General features: G+C 38.1%; 1 protein-coding gene across 1 annotated transcript in view; it reads right to left on the reverse strand.

The window, feature by feature from the left end:
* Nucleotides 1–4,832: 4,832 nt before the first annotated feature.
* The window catches only part of LOC125231854 (N-acetylneuraminate 9-O-acetyltransferase), a 16,641-nt gene continuing 5,089 nt past the window's right edge, over nt 4,833–16,384 (reverse strand). Inside the window, 11 exon segments of the mRNA XM_048137434.1 lie at nt 4,833–5,276; nt 5,279–5,551; nt 6,933–7,048; nt 7,631–7,872; nt 9,011–9,177; nt 10,499–10,641; nt 11,372–11,647; nt 12,870–12,973; nt 13,206–13,331; nt 14,844–15,105; nt 15,211–15,364. Of these exon segments, the coding sequence (XP_047993391.1) occupies nt 5,101–5,276; nt 5,279–5,551; nt 6,933–7,048; nt 7,631–7,872; nt 9,011–9,177; nt 10,499–10,641; nt 11,372–11,647; nt 12,870–12,973; nt 13,206–13,331; nt 14,844–15,105; nt 15,211–15,364 (2,039 nt within the window). The 3' untranslated portion in view covers nt 4,833–5,100.

Here is a 16,384-nt window from a genome sequence, read left to right on the forward strand (position 1 = left end):
AACACCCCTTAATTAATGATAACAATATTGAATTATATGCCTGGTTTCATTTATCGCCCTTATTAGGTTTACGCGCTGTATGTGTCGTGATTAGCAATGAATGGGTTATATGGGTTATGAGTTAATGAGTTTTTGATTTTTATTTTCATTGTTTTGATCCACTAATATTTTGCTTAAATGTATGTACACCTGTATATATGAAATAAAAAGATATTTCATTTTCATTTTTCATATATATTGGTGTAATACAACTAAGTACAGTCAGCTCTAAGAGTGCATGGCGAATATACTGTCATGAATTCATTCATAATTTCTATATGCAATTTCGCAGCTCACGTACTATCAGCTGCAAAAGTACATGGCTTTATCAATGAATTCATTCATAATATCTCCATGCACTTTTGCAGCTGATAGTACCTACATAGTGTCTCACCCCCACCCCACATAGCTTTCTACGCTTTCTGTCTTACAGATAAATTTTAGATTTCGGCCAAATATACTGCCATAGATTACACACCTATGTTTCAAAAAACGAAAAAATAAAGACACGAATATATTTTATGTCCATCTAATTTTGGCTTCCACGTGACAGGGTTAGCCTGGTGTGGGGCCACAGGATAAATGTACCTAATTGTAATTATTTCTTATTACTAATAAACTAATTCTTATCCCACTGCTTTGCTTAAAGGTTCACAGATAAAAAATCCTTGTGGCATTAAGTTCGCCGGTTGTAATCTAAGGTCTTCTTTTAGGCAATAAAGGTTAAATGAAATCCTTATCTGAATTAATTATTTACCAGTAACTCCATATCTAAAATAGCCTCAAATAACCCACTTATTATTTAAACGCAAAATTGTAATTGTGATGACTCGAAGTAATATAAGGACTCATGTAAATAACGTTTTACACTATCCTACCCGTTTATTATGATGTATATTATTCATTATTATATTATGAACATCTTATTCACGAACAATGTAAAGAATAAAGGTAAATTTTGCTTGTTATATTTATTATTTTATTGTTAGATACCCTCTAACTTCTTCCTATAATTGAGACAACTTCTAAACTATTATATCAATAGACAATTGTTAATTGTAAAACATGCTAAATCTGAAAGACCCTTTTTGGAATTCGCAGAGTACATGAAAATGCGACTTCGCGATATCTAACCCACGGGCTATTTCACCAGTGCCAATGGCAATTCTGTGCCTATTTCTGGGTTGATAAGTAACATTATTACTAAGCGTCAATATTTCCTTGAACAGCGGGCCGATTTTTGAGTCTCAGCAACTATTATATATTCTGTGGTCTCACGCGTTCGAATTCAGAAAATTGTCACTGAAAATAATAAGCAAGTCACCGTTTTCAACCGGTATTTTAGTGACAAAATCCCGTATGCGAGATTCAAAAATCGCCCCCCAGGCAATAAATGGCGAAGTGTCACTGTCGGTCGACAATTGTCGATGAAGTGAAACAGGCCACAGGCACAGTATAATAAAGAGTACTATCGTAGAAACGCGCCTCTTTCATGTATTTGATCGCCAGTGTCCGAGGTGTGCCGCAGGCGTGAAGTTCAAAGGGTAGTGCGGTAGACAAAATGAAAGAAAGTATAATTTCAATTATTTTATTTGTACTTATTTACATTAAGTAACCGACTTACAAGACTTAAATCACAGTGCAAATTTTCTCACAAAGGTTAGTATTACTTAAGTACTTAAATATTAAATATTACTTATATATTTATGCATAAGTTGCTCAAAACAGCGCGAAGGGCTACCATTGAAGAGGTGGTTGAAAATAATTGAGTGAACTTCTTAAAAACCATCTCAGTTAAATGATAACCCCTTATTCATAAACGTTCAAAGTTATCAAGCTGATAAAGTTCATTTATCCCTTTCTATCACAACAATACCAGGGGCGGCTCACGCCGCGATTCTATCGCCGCGCCACGAGTGGTCAAATCATTCAGTCAAATTCAATTTCGACTGCTCCTTTGTTAATGTAGGTAAGAATTTAGAATGGCGGCATAAAGGAGTGAGCCTTCTTTACTTGTACTCTATTATATAAATATTCTGTGCAAATACGTCGGAAAGGGACAAACAAAGTTTATCGGCTTGATAAACTTAGTGAACGTTTATGAATAAGGGGATAAATCTAAAGAGCTTCTACAAGGTTTACAAGTAAGCATTAATGAGCATTTTCAGAATTTGGACTCAAAATTAGCGTAAGTCGTTAACAAAAATTAACTCGCTGTCAGTTTTGTGACGATAATTAAGCATAAAATTTCAATAAAAAATATTGTTTTTGTGTTACATTCAGAATGTGAAAAAAGTTAATTTTTACAGATTTGATGATTAATTGTCGTTACAACACTAACAGCGATTTAATTTTTGTTAACAACTTTCGCTAATTTTGGGTCCCAAATTCTGAAAATGCCCTAAAATATGAGCGAATAGACGTTTTGTGTGGTTATACTGGTTATCATTCTTCCGTCTCCTGGGTCACACTTCCAAATGATTTAACATACAAGCATTATGTTGCAAACAAAGTTATGATTTCTAATGGCATATAGTATTTTTCTAACGAACTATCGTTCCCTGATTCACAAGATAGAACTGTTCAGAAAATTAAGTCACTGGCGTACATTTTTTTCTTTTATTCAAACAAGAAAAACAAGACTTGTGTCACATTTCGATTATTTTACCCTTATTATTTCCCACAAATGTAATTTGATTCAAATTCCTGTCTATCCGATTGTGTTAAAGTAATATAAATACGGATAAATACATTTTTACGAGTAATATAATGTTCAATATGCCGTGGCATACCTAAAGTATGATGTGTTAAAAATAAAGGCCATGCGATAAATAAATAAGTTGTTCGCAAACAGCAAACGGTACTTCATCACATGATATACCTGCAGTATAAGACTATTGGACTAAAATAATGTATTCAAATTGTGCAGATTATAAACAGCGCGTAAATTATAAAAAAACCTTAATAGTTGGAAATTAAATATAGACATGTATATCTATATACTGTCACATATGAATACAAAAATAGTGGCCAAAGGGTTCAAAATTATCATCCTGTTTCTTTATAGAAAAGAAAAATAAAAGTATGTATATATTTTCATAGAGAAAGTTGCGTATATCATGGTGCGTACATGTTACCAAAAATATATTGTAATAAATATTACAAGCTAAAAAAGCATCAAAACTTAAATCTAACACAACAGGTCGAGGTTTTTGGACAAATAAGCGTTATTATATATCATATACAAAATACTTGGTACTTTATCACAAATTTTCTAACCAAAATAATATTAGTGTTGGAGTAAAATATAACAATTAGAAATTATAAAGAGAATTTAAAATCTTAATACTCAGCTGACATTTTGAAATTAATTATTCAAAATATTTTGTGCATAAAAACACAAGGATTGTATATTTTCACAAATTTGTTATCATGGCCATTTTAATTAAAGTTCTTAATTATATTGAATTATATTGGTTTGACAAAATAAATACTTACAATTATTTCCAACACGTATAAATTGAAATGATCACAATGTATAATTATACCAAGAATTCTTTAAAAATATATCATTCTCAAATAACACAATGTTTTCATGGGCAAACAATATTTATTATAAAAATAAGGGTTTTTTGTACCTTTTTGGTACGGAACCCTAAAAAACATGCTTCAATAAGTAAAATGTGCCTTAACATTTTCATTTTGTTATAAAATCAAAAATAAAACTTTTATATTCCTACCCCCTTAAACTGCTATATTTACAATATAATATACAAAGAGTATGTACCTAATACATATGTACTTCGCAAAATCACATTAAATTAATACAAATATAGCATTGGTCAATCGAATGAATTTTGTACTGTTTTAAACTTATTCATAAATTATCACTGAAGTAATTATAAGAATTTCAACAAACATATCGACGCGGAATTGGGTCTAGGCGACCCAAAACTCATAGAATAATTATTACTAATGATGTTAACCCTGGCAAAAGGATCAGTCTGAAAATCAGCGCTGGGTATTATAACCTAGCACATGTTGAGACTTGAATCCTTTTACCAAGCACGAAAAATGTACTTAGCTTACCATTTTTTCATACATTTTGTATGCCGGTAACGGAATGGAAGGTCTGAACATACTTTGAAAAAAAAAATGGACCGTTTATGCAATACAAATTGTGTTATGGAGTAACATTGGCCATTCTACTAATAGTTAACATAACATTTTATACAGAATAATATGGCATAATTGATGTTTTGTTTTTGCTTCCATGGTATTTATTCAGTTATGTTTGTAATGTGTTTTACATTAATTAGTACCTAAAGCGTAAACGTCGAAATATAAAATAAATTGAGATCTTTTAGAGTTAACATGTTAAGTGTACTTATTGTATGTAAAAAGTTTGTAAAACTTCAACTGATGTTCTAAAAGTTTGATTCAAATTGTTAAATAATAGATTAGGGTGGATAAACTTTCTTTGTTATTCTTTATTTAAATTTTCTTTCTTTGTTGACTATTTAATACCAAACAGAGCGTTTTAAGCTGACATAAAGAGCCACATGTTATTAAAATGTTACAAAGTTTTCAAAAATAATAGGCTACTTTCCTTTTAGTCAAATCAGCTCCTTTTTAATAACTGTGTGTGTGTGTGTGTGTTGTTTCAAATCAAGGGTGAACAGGCATCTTCTGGGCGAGCTCACTCCATCGTAGGCCACGTCTTTGCCTTTGGCTAGTCCGTGGTCAAGAGTAAGCCCATTCATAATAATAATAAAAAACCGTCAAAACAAATTTGAACAGTTTGCTAATATGGAATTTATATGAAATCGAGTTGAGTCTCTCTGTGTCTCTATCATCAACTAATTTACTTTCCTTATATGTATATTTTTTACCCGACATGTAAATTGAATTTAAAATTAACTACTGCCCATGTTTTCGTTATAATGATCTGATGCTTTATTTCGTACTTAATATACAATATTGTATTTTAAGTACTTGTACAGACAACGTGACAGAATAACAAAAAAATAGTCGATCCACCCATCATTTCTATATTATAATCTAAAACATACCATCATGTATACCTATAGGGACTAGAATCGCTAGAAATATAGCAAAATTCCTTAAAACAAGTTTCCAATCATCCGGGACAGCATACGGCAGAATAATCCCAGTCAGTCTATGTATCTCATGCGCCGCGCAAATGAAAATATACGAAGTTATGATTAGATTTAAAATGGTGCGCTGGGAACTAGTACCAGGACACCATGAGTGTCAGCAGCTAGCCATATGTGGGATTGACTAGCGAATAGTTCTAGAGTTATCGTTCCAAACCAGGCGAAGAGACTGGAGTGCCGGGTCCGTAGGGCGCCGGAGACGTTTCTTAGAAGAATGTAGGAGACTATAGGGAGGAAAGCGACGTAGGAATGGATCTCGTTGCAGTCGAAAATGTTGGTGCAGAAGAAGGTGTAGGTTACGTAGCTGCCGATGCCGATGAAGGCTAGCAGGGTCGCTGTTGAAGATGGTTAACAATATTATCACAGATTTCATGGGTGAATCAACTTTTTCTTGCTTTTTGCAAGAATTACCCTTACTTATTATTAGGTCTACTTTTGTGATTTTTAACCTTACCATCGTGAATCTTTATTTCACGTATACCAATTAGGGAAAAATTTAAAAACGATTAATTTTTAATTAAAACAATATGTGACCCAGTGGAAGAGACACTTTTTTCATACAAAAGTGAGGGACGGCTATGTCCACTGGGTCACTGCTCGAAACAAAGTTATAAAATAGGAAATCCTATAATTACATGTTGTATTGCGTAGCTAGTATATTTGCCTTTGTTAATATAATAAGTATACATTAATTAGACTAAATCCCAATTAAATTTTCTGACCACATGTAGTCGAAGTATGCGAAATTTTGCTGGCAAAGAAAAGTTGATTCACCCTCATATACAACACCGTAGATCAAGCAAACGCATCTACTTGGCGTGTTAAACGAACTCAGTAAAAATGACTGGGTTCTCCGTCTTTTTCACAGCTTGCACCTTAGGCACTGATCCCACCAATAGCAAGTAACGTCAGCGCGGGCAAGACGACGTCGCATCTTTTGTTCGTTTTTAGGGTTCCGTAGTCATCTAGGAATACTTATAGTTTCGCCATGTCTCAGTGACCGTTAGCACTAGAAGGCTGAAGTTTGGTACCAATATAACCGCGCCGACAAAGTGGTAAAATAAAAAGTGGAAAAAATGTTTTATTAGTAAAACAAAACGTAAACGTAAAGTGGGGAGTGATTTTTTTTCCTTCAAATCCTAACGTGTAATATATTGTTGGATAGGTAGGTTCTAAAAATGAATAGGGGTTTCCGAAAATGATTTTTTGATAAACTTTTGAACCATAACAACTAGGGAACAAATCAAATTATTTTATTTAATATTTTTCGATTTGTTCTTTTTTCAAGTAGTCACACTACTATATATAAATTATAAATTTAAATAGATATCATACACGAAAGAAAAAACGACAGGGCCCACTGGTGGCCGAGCCGGGAATCGAACCCGGGTCTTCAGCTTACGTTAGCCGCGTAAACTGAAGACCCGGGTTCGATTCCCGGCTCGGCCACCAGTGGGCCCTGTCGTTTTTTCTTTCGTGTATGATATCTATTTAAATTTATAATTTTGAACCATAAGTTTAAAAAATATGAAAAAAATCACAAAAGTAAAACTTTATTAAGACTTTCTAGGAAAATTGTTTTGAACTTGATAGGTTGAATAGTTTTTGAAAAAATTATTACTTTTATCTATATATTGTTTTATGTATTTAATGTAAGTTCACATGCAATGCCATTCTTTTGATAGTAAATGAATTAATGAATAGTATTTAATATACCTGTCAATGAGACACCCGGAGTGAACAAGTTGCTGTGGTTGTTGTCATCGAGTAGGTTGTACCGCTGCGCCACCAGATACGCCACGGCGAAGATTATGCCATACGTCATGGAGTATCTGCAAAAAAGATAAATAATCTGCAATTAAAACGAAAATAAAAAAAACGTCATAATTACATACAAGTTTGACGCAAGAACATTTGCACCGGCGGTGCTGTCAAAATCGCTGCTAATATGGTTTTCCAAAGTTACGAATACTACAATCATCAGAATAAAAGGCGGTACTTATTTTGAAAGAAGAACTCGCTCACATAGAGAACTGTCACTATATTTTGACCTATGACCTTCAGAGTGAGACAGATTATAACTCACCTATCCTGCTTCCACCGTAACCACCACTGATGTATATCATCATCAGAGTTCACAAACAGCGCTTTCCAAGGTCTCGTCACAAATATCTTTTAGAAGAAGAACTCACTCATATAAAGAACCGTGACTATATTGTGACCTTGAGAGTGAGACAGACTATAACTCACCTATCCTGCTTCCACCGTAACCACCACTGATGTATATCATCATCAGAGTTCACAAACAGCGCTTTCCAAGGTCTCGTCACAAATATCTTTTGGAAGAAGAACTCGCTCATATAAAGAACCGTGACTATACTGTGACCTTGAGAGTGAGACAGACTATAACTCACCTATCCTGCTTCCACCGTAGCCACCACTGATGTATATCATCATCAGAGTTCACAAACAGCGCTTTCCAAGGTCTCGTCACAAATATCTTTTGGAAGAAGAACTCGCTCATGTATAGAACAGTCACTATGCTCAGGAGGCCAATGACCTTGAGCGCTATGTAGAGGTACTGGTAGGGTTTTGTCTCCACGGTGTGGGTTGAGGAGGGGGCGATGTCGGGGGGGAGGGCGAAGATCACGAACATCTGGAAAAGAAAAACGATTAATCTCAATAACATAACATACAATCACGCCTATATCCCATGAAGGGGTAGGCAGAGCACATGAAACTACTCAAGTTTCAGTGCCACTCTAATTAATAATTAATCTCAATATTTTAAACTAATATCATGCAAAAATGTCGTCCGCACACATCAACGAGTAGCAGTTTGAGTACTGGAGACACAGACCAACCCCTATAGACATCTATTACAAGACGACTCGCGGTGGCCAGCCTTCCTAGTATTTGCACTGATATAAGCGCGGGCGCTCGCCGTGCCCGATCAGTATCGACCAAGTAACAGACCCGAAAGCAGCGCGTGTTTTTCGCACAAAAAAATTGGAAAAGGGTATTTTGATGCCTTAAAGATGTCCACCTGTAGTGTGAAATGGTGTGGAAAGGTAACAAGAAGCTCAAATTTAAAAACAGACGGCATTACATTCCACAAATAAGTCATATTTATAATTTATTCAGAGCCGGCATAGGTCAACTTACATTGGCCACTTACGCGTCAGTAGAGGGACAGTCATACTTCTGTCCCTTTTCATCTGGCGCGACTGCCCGCCGTCCTTGAAACGGCCAATCACAGCGCGCTTAACACATTCCCCGCCCGCTCCTCGCACCCCAAACACTGGTGACTCGTATCGCGAACCAAATATACAAGACTGCCACTCTATAGGAGGTTCTCTGTGACTGGAGATGATTTTTTTTCCACTAATATAAAAATGTTTACTCGATATTTTATTTCATAGATAAAACTTTTTGTAAATCGATCTTCGTGGATATTGTATGGCATGGCATCCGTTGGCTCGTTGAGTCGACGACATCCAAAAAATAGCGGGTCACAACTTGATGAGACATTCCCATGACCGGGAGAAGTGGCGTACTAGAAGAGAGCCTCAGCAGTGCGCGATAAAGGGCTGATATGAAGTTATATGATGAATTAAAGATTTGCGTATTCTATTTTACAGCTTCTTTTTTACTAATAAACCATAAACAAACCGATTTCACTTTGACACAACATCCCCAATAATATAGGGGAAAAAATGATAATGATAAATTGATAATTATCAAATTGAATAAATGTTCTGCTAGCCATTAACGTAGATAAGTTACTTTCTTACCAAAGTATACCAGAAGGAGACGAGCGGTATGAAGCTGTAGAACTGGTAAGGCCTGTTCATCGTCAGGCAAAGGACCACAGTCAGGAAGTTCAGCCGGAAGATCACGCGGAAATATCGCACGAGGCTCGTGTCGCCTGTCTTCCATGTGTACGTGAAATGGCCGTAGCCTGCAAGAAGAGAAACATAGATTAATTTCGACGACCGGTCTGGCTCAGTCGGTAGTGACCCTGTCTGCTAAGCCGCGGTCCTGGGTTCGAATCCCGGTACGGGCATTTATTTGTGTGATGAGCACAGAATTTTTTTCCTGAGTCATGGATGTTTTCTATGTATATAAGTATGTATTTATCTATTTAAGTATGTATATCGTCGCTTAGCACCCATAGTACAAGCTTTGCTTAGTTTGGGGCTAAGTTGATCTGTGTAAGGTGTCCCCAATATTTATTATTTATTATTAATGTGAGACCAGTGGCCCGTTTCTCGAAAGGTACAAGCCTTGTATTACAAGTGTGCTTATGGAAGCACACTTGTAATACAAGGCTTGTACCTTTCGAGAAACGGGCCACTGGTCTATGGGACAACCCATAAGATTTGACAGTTCGCGAACTTGTAATACAAGTCTTGTACCTTTCGAGAAACGGGCCACAGGGCCCATTTCTCAAAACTGAAAGTGACAAGTTACAAGCGGAAGTCTCTTTCCAACTTGTCATATTAGACATTGACTAACGATTGTAAATTGTAACTTGTAACTTCGAGAAATGGGCTCTAGCTATGACTATATTTAAGACTTGGAAAAATGGAGAACTTATTTTGATTTACATACATACATACAATCACGCCTGCATCCCACAAAGGGGCAGGCAGAGCACATGAAACTACTAAAGCTTCAGTGCCACTCTTGGCAAATAAAGGGTTGAAAGAAAACGAAACTGTGACATTGCAGTGACAGGTTGCCAGCCTCTCGCCTACGCCACAATTTAACCCATTTCCCATATTTATTTATTTTGATTTCTAGTTTATTAAATGTCAAAGTTCCTATACCTCGTGGACTATTTAAATTTATTGGTCATACAGTCGGTCTGTGTTATAACATAAGTTAACAAAATTAAATTTTGAAAAAAACCCCGATATAGTGACCGATTTTCATGAAACATTAAATTAAATTAAAAATTAAAATTATTTATTTCATGGTAGCATACAATGTTTTCATAATTGGGCTAGTATCTCTTTTTAAGTATTTGAAATACTTAAATTAACATGGCTAAGAACACTCTCGACGACTTCAGCTTTCAAGCAAAAAAGAACTAAATTTAAATCAGTTCATCCGTTCGGGACGATGCCACAGACAGACAAACAGACAAACGGTAACTGTGAGGTAACCTAGAGCGGGTGGGCGGCACACAGCGGGAAGCAGAGAATGTCCAAACTATAGGTGCGATAGTACACTTTATTATAGGTACTGTGCTATAAGACTAAATAGACTAAACACACCTGTAAGGAACAAGTACGCAGAAACTAGTGCCCGCACCAACATGTAGATAGGCAGTACTTTGCTCGCTCCTGTAACCTGGTACACAAGGATCACTAGTTGCATCCAGCCCTTCCATTCGTTGGTCTGCTCTCTGTGTAGGACCCTGAAATGAACATGGACTTTAATGCGGTCGTGGGTTCGAATCCGGTAAGGGCATTTATTTGTGTCACGAACACAAGGTATTTGTTCCTGAGTCATGAATGTTTTCTATGTATATAAGTATGTATGTATATAAATTGGACACGTAGCTAGGTTCATTATCAGGAACCGTACTGTATATCACTTTTAGTTAAATTAAAACTAGTGCCTACGTCAAATCTTGGGATTAGTTGTCAATGCGGATCCCAGGCTCCCATGAGCCGTGGCAGATGCCGGGATAACGCAAGGAGGAGGATGAGAAGAAAAATTCAACAGTCAGTTACTTCAGGCTTTTGGGTTTAGTGAAAGGCTTCACGAGGCGTGAAAGTCAGCTGCCAATTCGTTGGTGAGAAAATGAGAATTTAGCGGATAGTAATTTTTCCGACCGAAAGTGTTTCTGCGAAACATGTTATGCGAATTTAAAAATATTTTAAGCGGGTTACTCACGTATTAAGTCGATATAGCGTTCGACATGTTCGACATGTAAAGGCGGGGTCGCTACTCTTGAGAAAGATCCTCGAAAATTGGATCGAAACATGTCGAACGCTATATCGACTTAATACGTGAGTAGCCCGCTTAAAATGTTTTTTAATTTGTTTGAGTCTCACGGGAGTTTTATAGTTAAAATGTTATATTCTGCCAGATGAGGGTAACCCATCGGTTAAATATTATAAGTAAGTAATATAAGATCTTACCTCGTAGATATGGAATCATCAGTAAAAAACAGCCCAAGCGCGAACACATATCCGACCGGCAACCAGAAGCTCCACTCCGAATAATATTTATTCTCTTTCATAAAGAAGTTGGTTCTATCACACAGATAGAAGTACGCCATAATCATGCCCAGTTTGGCGAGCGCGGTTAGAGGGGAGGGCGTGGTGGGGGGCGGGCAGACTAGTGAGTAGCCGCCGAGCCGCTGTTGCAGGGTTTGAGACCAGCGCCAAGTTGCTTTTATACCGGCTAGGACGCCGCTGGAACAAAGAAGTTTAATTAGTATAAAAATAGATATAAAATTGCAGGGGCCCATTTCTCGAAACTACAAGTTACAATTTACAATATCTGCGCGTCATGTCTCAGGTAGGTACTTAACAAGTTAACACCCAGACATCAGCACTTACCACACAAGAAACATGGCAGAAAGACAGTACATACATACATACATACATATAATCACGCCTGTATCCCATAAAGGGGTAGGCAGAGCACATGAACTACTAAGTTTCAGTGCCACTCTTGGCAAGAAATCCAAATTGTGACATTGCAGTGACAGGTTGCCAGCCTTTCGCCTATGCCACAATTTAACCCATATCCCACAGTCGACTTCTACGAAACTCACGGGAAGAAAGGGGGTGGTGAAATTCTTAACCCGTCACCACTCGGGAAAGACAGTAACTTAGGGCAAATATGTGGTTCAGAGTTGTCATCTACCATTTTGAATTGAGTGGAGTAGGATAAATGACAAAAACATAGAAACATACCACACAAGAAACATGGCAAAAGTGAGCAATTGTAGTTGCATGTGTGGCTCAGGCACTTAACACGTAGCCGACACTTTAAGTTATGTTCGATGGGTAAGTTACAAATTAAAACAATGGTGACTATTCTTAGTACTTACTATGCAAGAAATATGGCAGAAAATCAGTAACTGAAGCTCGGAGATGGCATTTATTATTCAGAATTAAGTGGAGTACGATAAATGATAACAAACAGTAGGAGGTAGGGCATAGCGAATGATACTCCGCTTTGTGTGGTAGGGCACAGCACAGCGGATATCATCTCGCTCGAATCTAGAGCAGAGCCCAACTGGGGTAGTACCTCCACCTTGCAGAAGACCGCAGCCAAATAGCACTAGACCCTACTCATAGTGCTGTGTTCCTGCCGGTAAGGCTGCCAAAGCTCAACGAGGGTGCGGTGTGCTGGCGACGGGAGAACTTACGGAACTAATTTGTTCCGTCTATTGTCCTTTGAGTCGTCGGCAACCCGAACCCTCCTTGGGACTTGTACACTCCCTTTTGCTGTGTTAAGTATAAGTACACAGCAAAAGGGAGTGTACAAGTTTCTAATGGGGTGGCAACGCGCATGTGACACTCTTTGAGTTGCAGGCGTCCATAGGTTACGGCGACCGCTTTCCATCAGGCGGACCGTATGCTTTTTTGCCACCGACGTAGTATTAAAAAAAAAACAGAAACTTACCACACAAGAAACATGGCAAAAGTGAGCAACTGTAGTTGCGTGTGTGGCTCCGGCATGGCACAGCAGGAGCCATCGTTGAAGTTCATGTGGTCATTACAGAACATGTTGAACAATATCTGCGCGTCATGTCTTAAGACACAGGTACTTTAAAACCCAAGCAGTAAATATTGTAGGCTAAGATACCATTGGGTAAATTAGCAAGTTATTAAATAACAATTATATTTAGTACTTACCACACAAGGAACATGGCAAAAGTCAGCAACTGTAGTTGCGTGTGTGCTCCGGCATGGCGCAGCAGGAGCCATCGTTGAAGTTCATATGGTCGTTACAGAACATGTTGAACAATATCTGCGCGTCGTGGCGCAGGGCTCTCGTGCTCAGCGCCCAGCCGTCGCTGGACGTGGCGCCGAGCGCGACTAGGCGCGGGGAGCTCCAGATGCGCGCCGCGCTGTGGGTTAAGATCTGAAATAAAGTTATCGTCATATAATATAATACATAATTCATGCTGAATCAGCAAAATATGTATAGTTCGATAAATGTATATATATACCTACCATCTCGACGACCGGTCTGGCTCAGTCGGTAGTGTAGTGACCCTACCTGCTAAGCCGCGGTCCTGGGTTCGAATTCCGGTAAGGGCATTTATTTGTGTGATGAGCACAGATATTTGTTCCTGAGTCATGGATGTTTTCTATGTATATAAGTATGTATGTATCTATTTAAGTATGTATAGTATATCGTCGCTCAGCACCCATAGTACAAGCTTTGCTTAGTTTGGGGCTAAGTTGATCTGTGTAAGGTGTCCCCAATAAAAATAAAAAAATCTCATTGTACCATATTTTAAGCGAATAAAAAGTATTATTATTATTATATTATTATAAAAACACCTTCGCAACCATAGAGGAATAAGTAAGGGAAGTATTTGTATAGGCATAGTTAAGTGACATCTAGCGACAATCACGCGACAACTAGCGTAAATTATCAGTACTGCTACTTGTCAATAGATGTCGCGACGAACGGAGTCTAATTCCCAACAATTTTTAGGTAATATAAAAATAGTATTAATCAGTATTCTATTTTCAATTCCTTCTGCTTGTAATTTAAGTTGTAAACCTTTCTAATATTAAATTTTTGACAGAACAGACACTGTTGCCACCTAGTATCGAGTAGTGGTACTGATAATTCACGCTATTTGACGCGTGATTGACGCGTGATTGTCGCTAGATGTCACTTAACTATACATATACAAATAACTCGCATTTACAACTCTTCCCTTACTTATTCCTCTATGTTCGCAACCAAGAACCCGTCTGGTGGGCACTCGTAAACTTTGCTCAGATGCCGGAGAACCCGCTGGGCGGGTTCTCGCCCTACAAGCGGGCGGTTATAAGTTACGACCGGTTTCTGACGTAGTGACGTGGACGTGACGTAGTCAGTAGGCAAAACGCAGCCAATCATAAAATTAGGTGCAAAAAATAGGCTTCTAGACTCATATCGAACTTGGCACAATAAATAATTGTCTTCTGTAGTATTTGACGTAAAAAACCAATATTTATAGATTTTGGGTATTAAAAGTGTATGATGACTACGTATTTTCAATTAAAATTGTGTGTAGTTTTTTGCCACCGAAAACGCTGTCAGCAATGTAGTGACGTCATCGAATTCGAACTTTTATTATTATATACATAATGTCATTAAAATTTTGAAAAAACCCCCGACCGTGACATAGTAGACCGATTTTCATGAAACATGGCTAAGAACGCTCCCGACTAACTCAGCTTTCTGACAAAAAAACTACACTAAATCGGTTCATCCGTTCGGGAGCTACGATGCCACAGACAGAGACACACACAAACAGACAGACAGACACGTCAAACTTATAACACCCCGTCGTTTTTGCGTCGGGGGTTAAAAAAATGGCAGGACCTTATTTTCTTACAAAGAAACAATAAAATCTAACTTCATATGACTTACCTCAATAGCAGCCCTGTTGTACTCATCAATATCACTATTACTGATCTTCTTAAACTCATTCTTGAGCTTCGAACTGTCGACTGACTCGATCAACTTCCAAAGGACCTTAGTGTTCTTATGTGCAAGCGAGTCTATAGCTTGCACCAAGAGCGTAAGGTTGCGTTTGTATTCCTCTATGACGGCGGTTGTGGCGTTTCTGGTTAGGAGAAGTTGGAGGCCAGTGCCGGCCACTATTACTGAGGGGGGTTCGTCCTCACGCTCCCTGGAAGAAGAGAAGAGAATAGAATAGAAATATTTATTTGCATGAATATGTGAAGGACTTCAATGTGTTGTGTAAAGTTGAAATTAAATAAAGATTTATACATACCAGGCTCGAAACTGTTCAACCATAGTCCTCGAAACATCGTGACTCCATACTAAACGTACCGACAAACGCAGCTTGTCGTCTGTGTAAGTATTGTTCGGCGAATGATGCTCTAGTGAGTATGACGGGTCTGGCTCCAGACGAGTTTTTAAAACGCCTGTAAAAGATAAACTTTCTATATATTAGGTATTAGAGTTGTGCCTGCTTGTTCTCTGAAAAGATCGCTCCCAACTAGTACGATGTACGAAGTGAACTAGTTCGTACTTTTAGGACATTTAGTACAGTAATACACGGAGAGAGCGAGAGACAAATTGTGCATATGGCGTACAGTAACGCTCGCTCGTACTAGCCGAGAGCTGGGGCCCATTTCTCGAACGACATTAGACTAATATTATTAGTCCACGAGCTGTCAAATCGTATGGGTTGCCATGACAACACACTAATATTATTAGACTAATAACTTTCGAGAAATAGGCCCCTGATCGGTCGTTTTCGCGCGCTCTCGGTCCGAGTCAATCGGTTTTAGTTCGGTTGCGGTCGGATCACACGGATCGCTTTGCTGCCATTGTCACTTCTCGGCTCTTCGCTCCTTTCGCTCCCAATCTGTTGCGCGTGTGTGAGTGTACTAAATATACTAGAGAGCAGAATCATTTGGGAGTAGTTCGGTCTAGTACAGTGCGGGGAATCGTGTCTTTTGTACTATTAGTACATGTACTACACAAGGATATAAGGTATTTTTAGGAAGTGAAGAGTGCTGTCCGTCTAGATTTAGATAATTCGGTATGGTAAGCACACAATTCTAGGATAAAGTTCCATATCAGTGTTCCATATTCTAGGTATATTTTTGTTCACATAAATTTGTTTTTTATCGTGCAGAAACGTCTGCGAGCGATATTACATATCTTTAAATTAAAGGAAAAATGGCCCTAAGGCAGTCGAGAATTGAGGGAAGGCATGGATAAATTCGCACGCATCCAGCAGGCCTCCGTGGCGCAGTTGGAAGCGCGATGGCCCCGGCAAGGCCAGAGGTCGCAGGTTCGAGTCCTGGAGGTGTGAATTTTTCCATTTTTCCTTTAATTTTTTTTTTCGACCGATTTTCAATCAATCAATAAAACATGTCTTAGCCGCGCACGCGCACGCGCACGCGCACGCACGCACGCACGCACGCACGCACGCA

This window comes from Leguminivora glycinivorella, chromosome 12 (assembly GCF_023078275.1).
Source record: "Leguminivora glycinivorella isolate SPB_JAAS2020 chromosome 12, LegGlyc_1.1, whole genome shotgun sequence".
NCBI classification, from domain to species: Eukaryota; Metazoa; Arthropoda; class Insecta; order Lepidoptera; family Tortricidae; genus Leguminivora; species Leguminivora glycinivorella.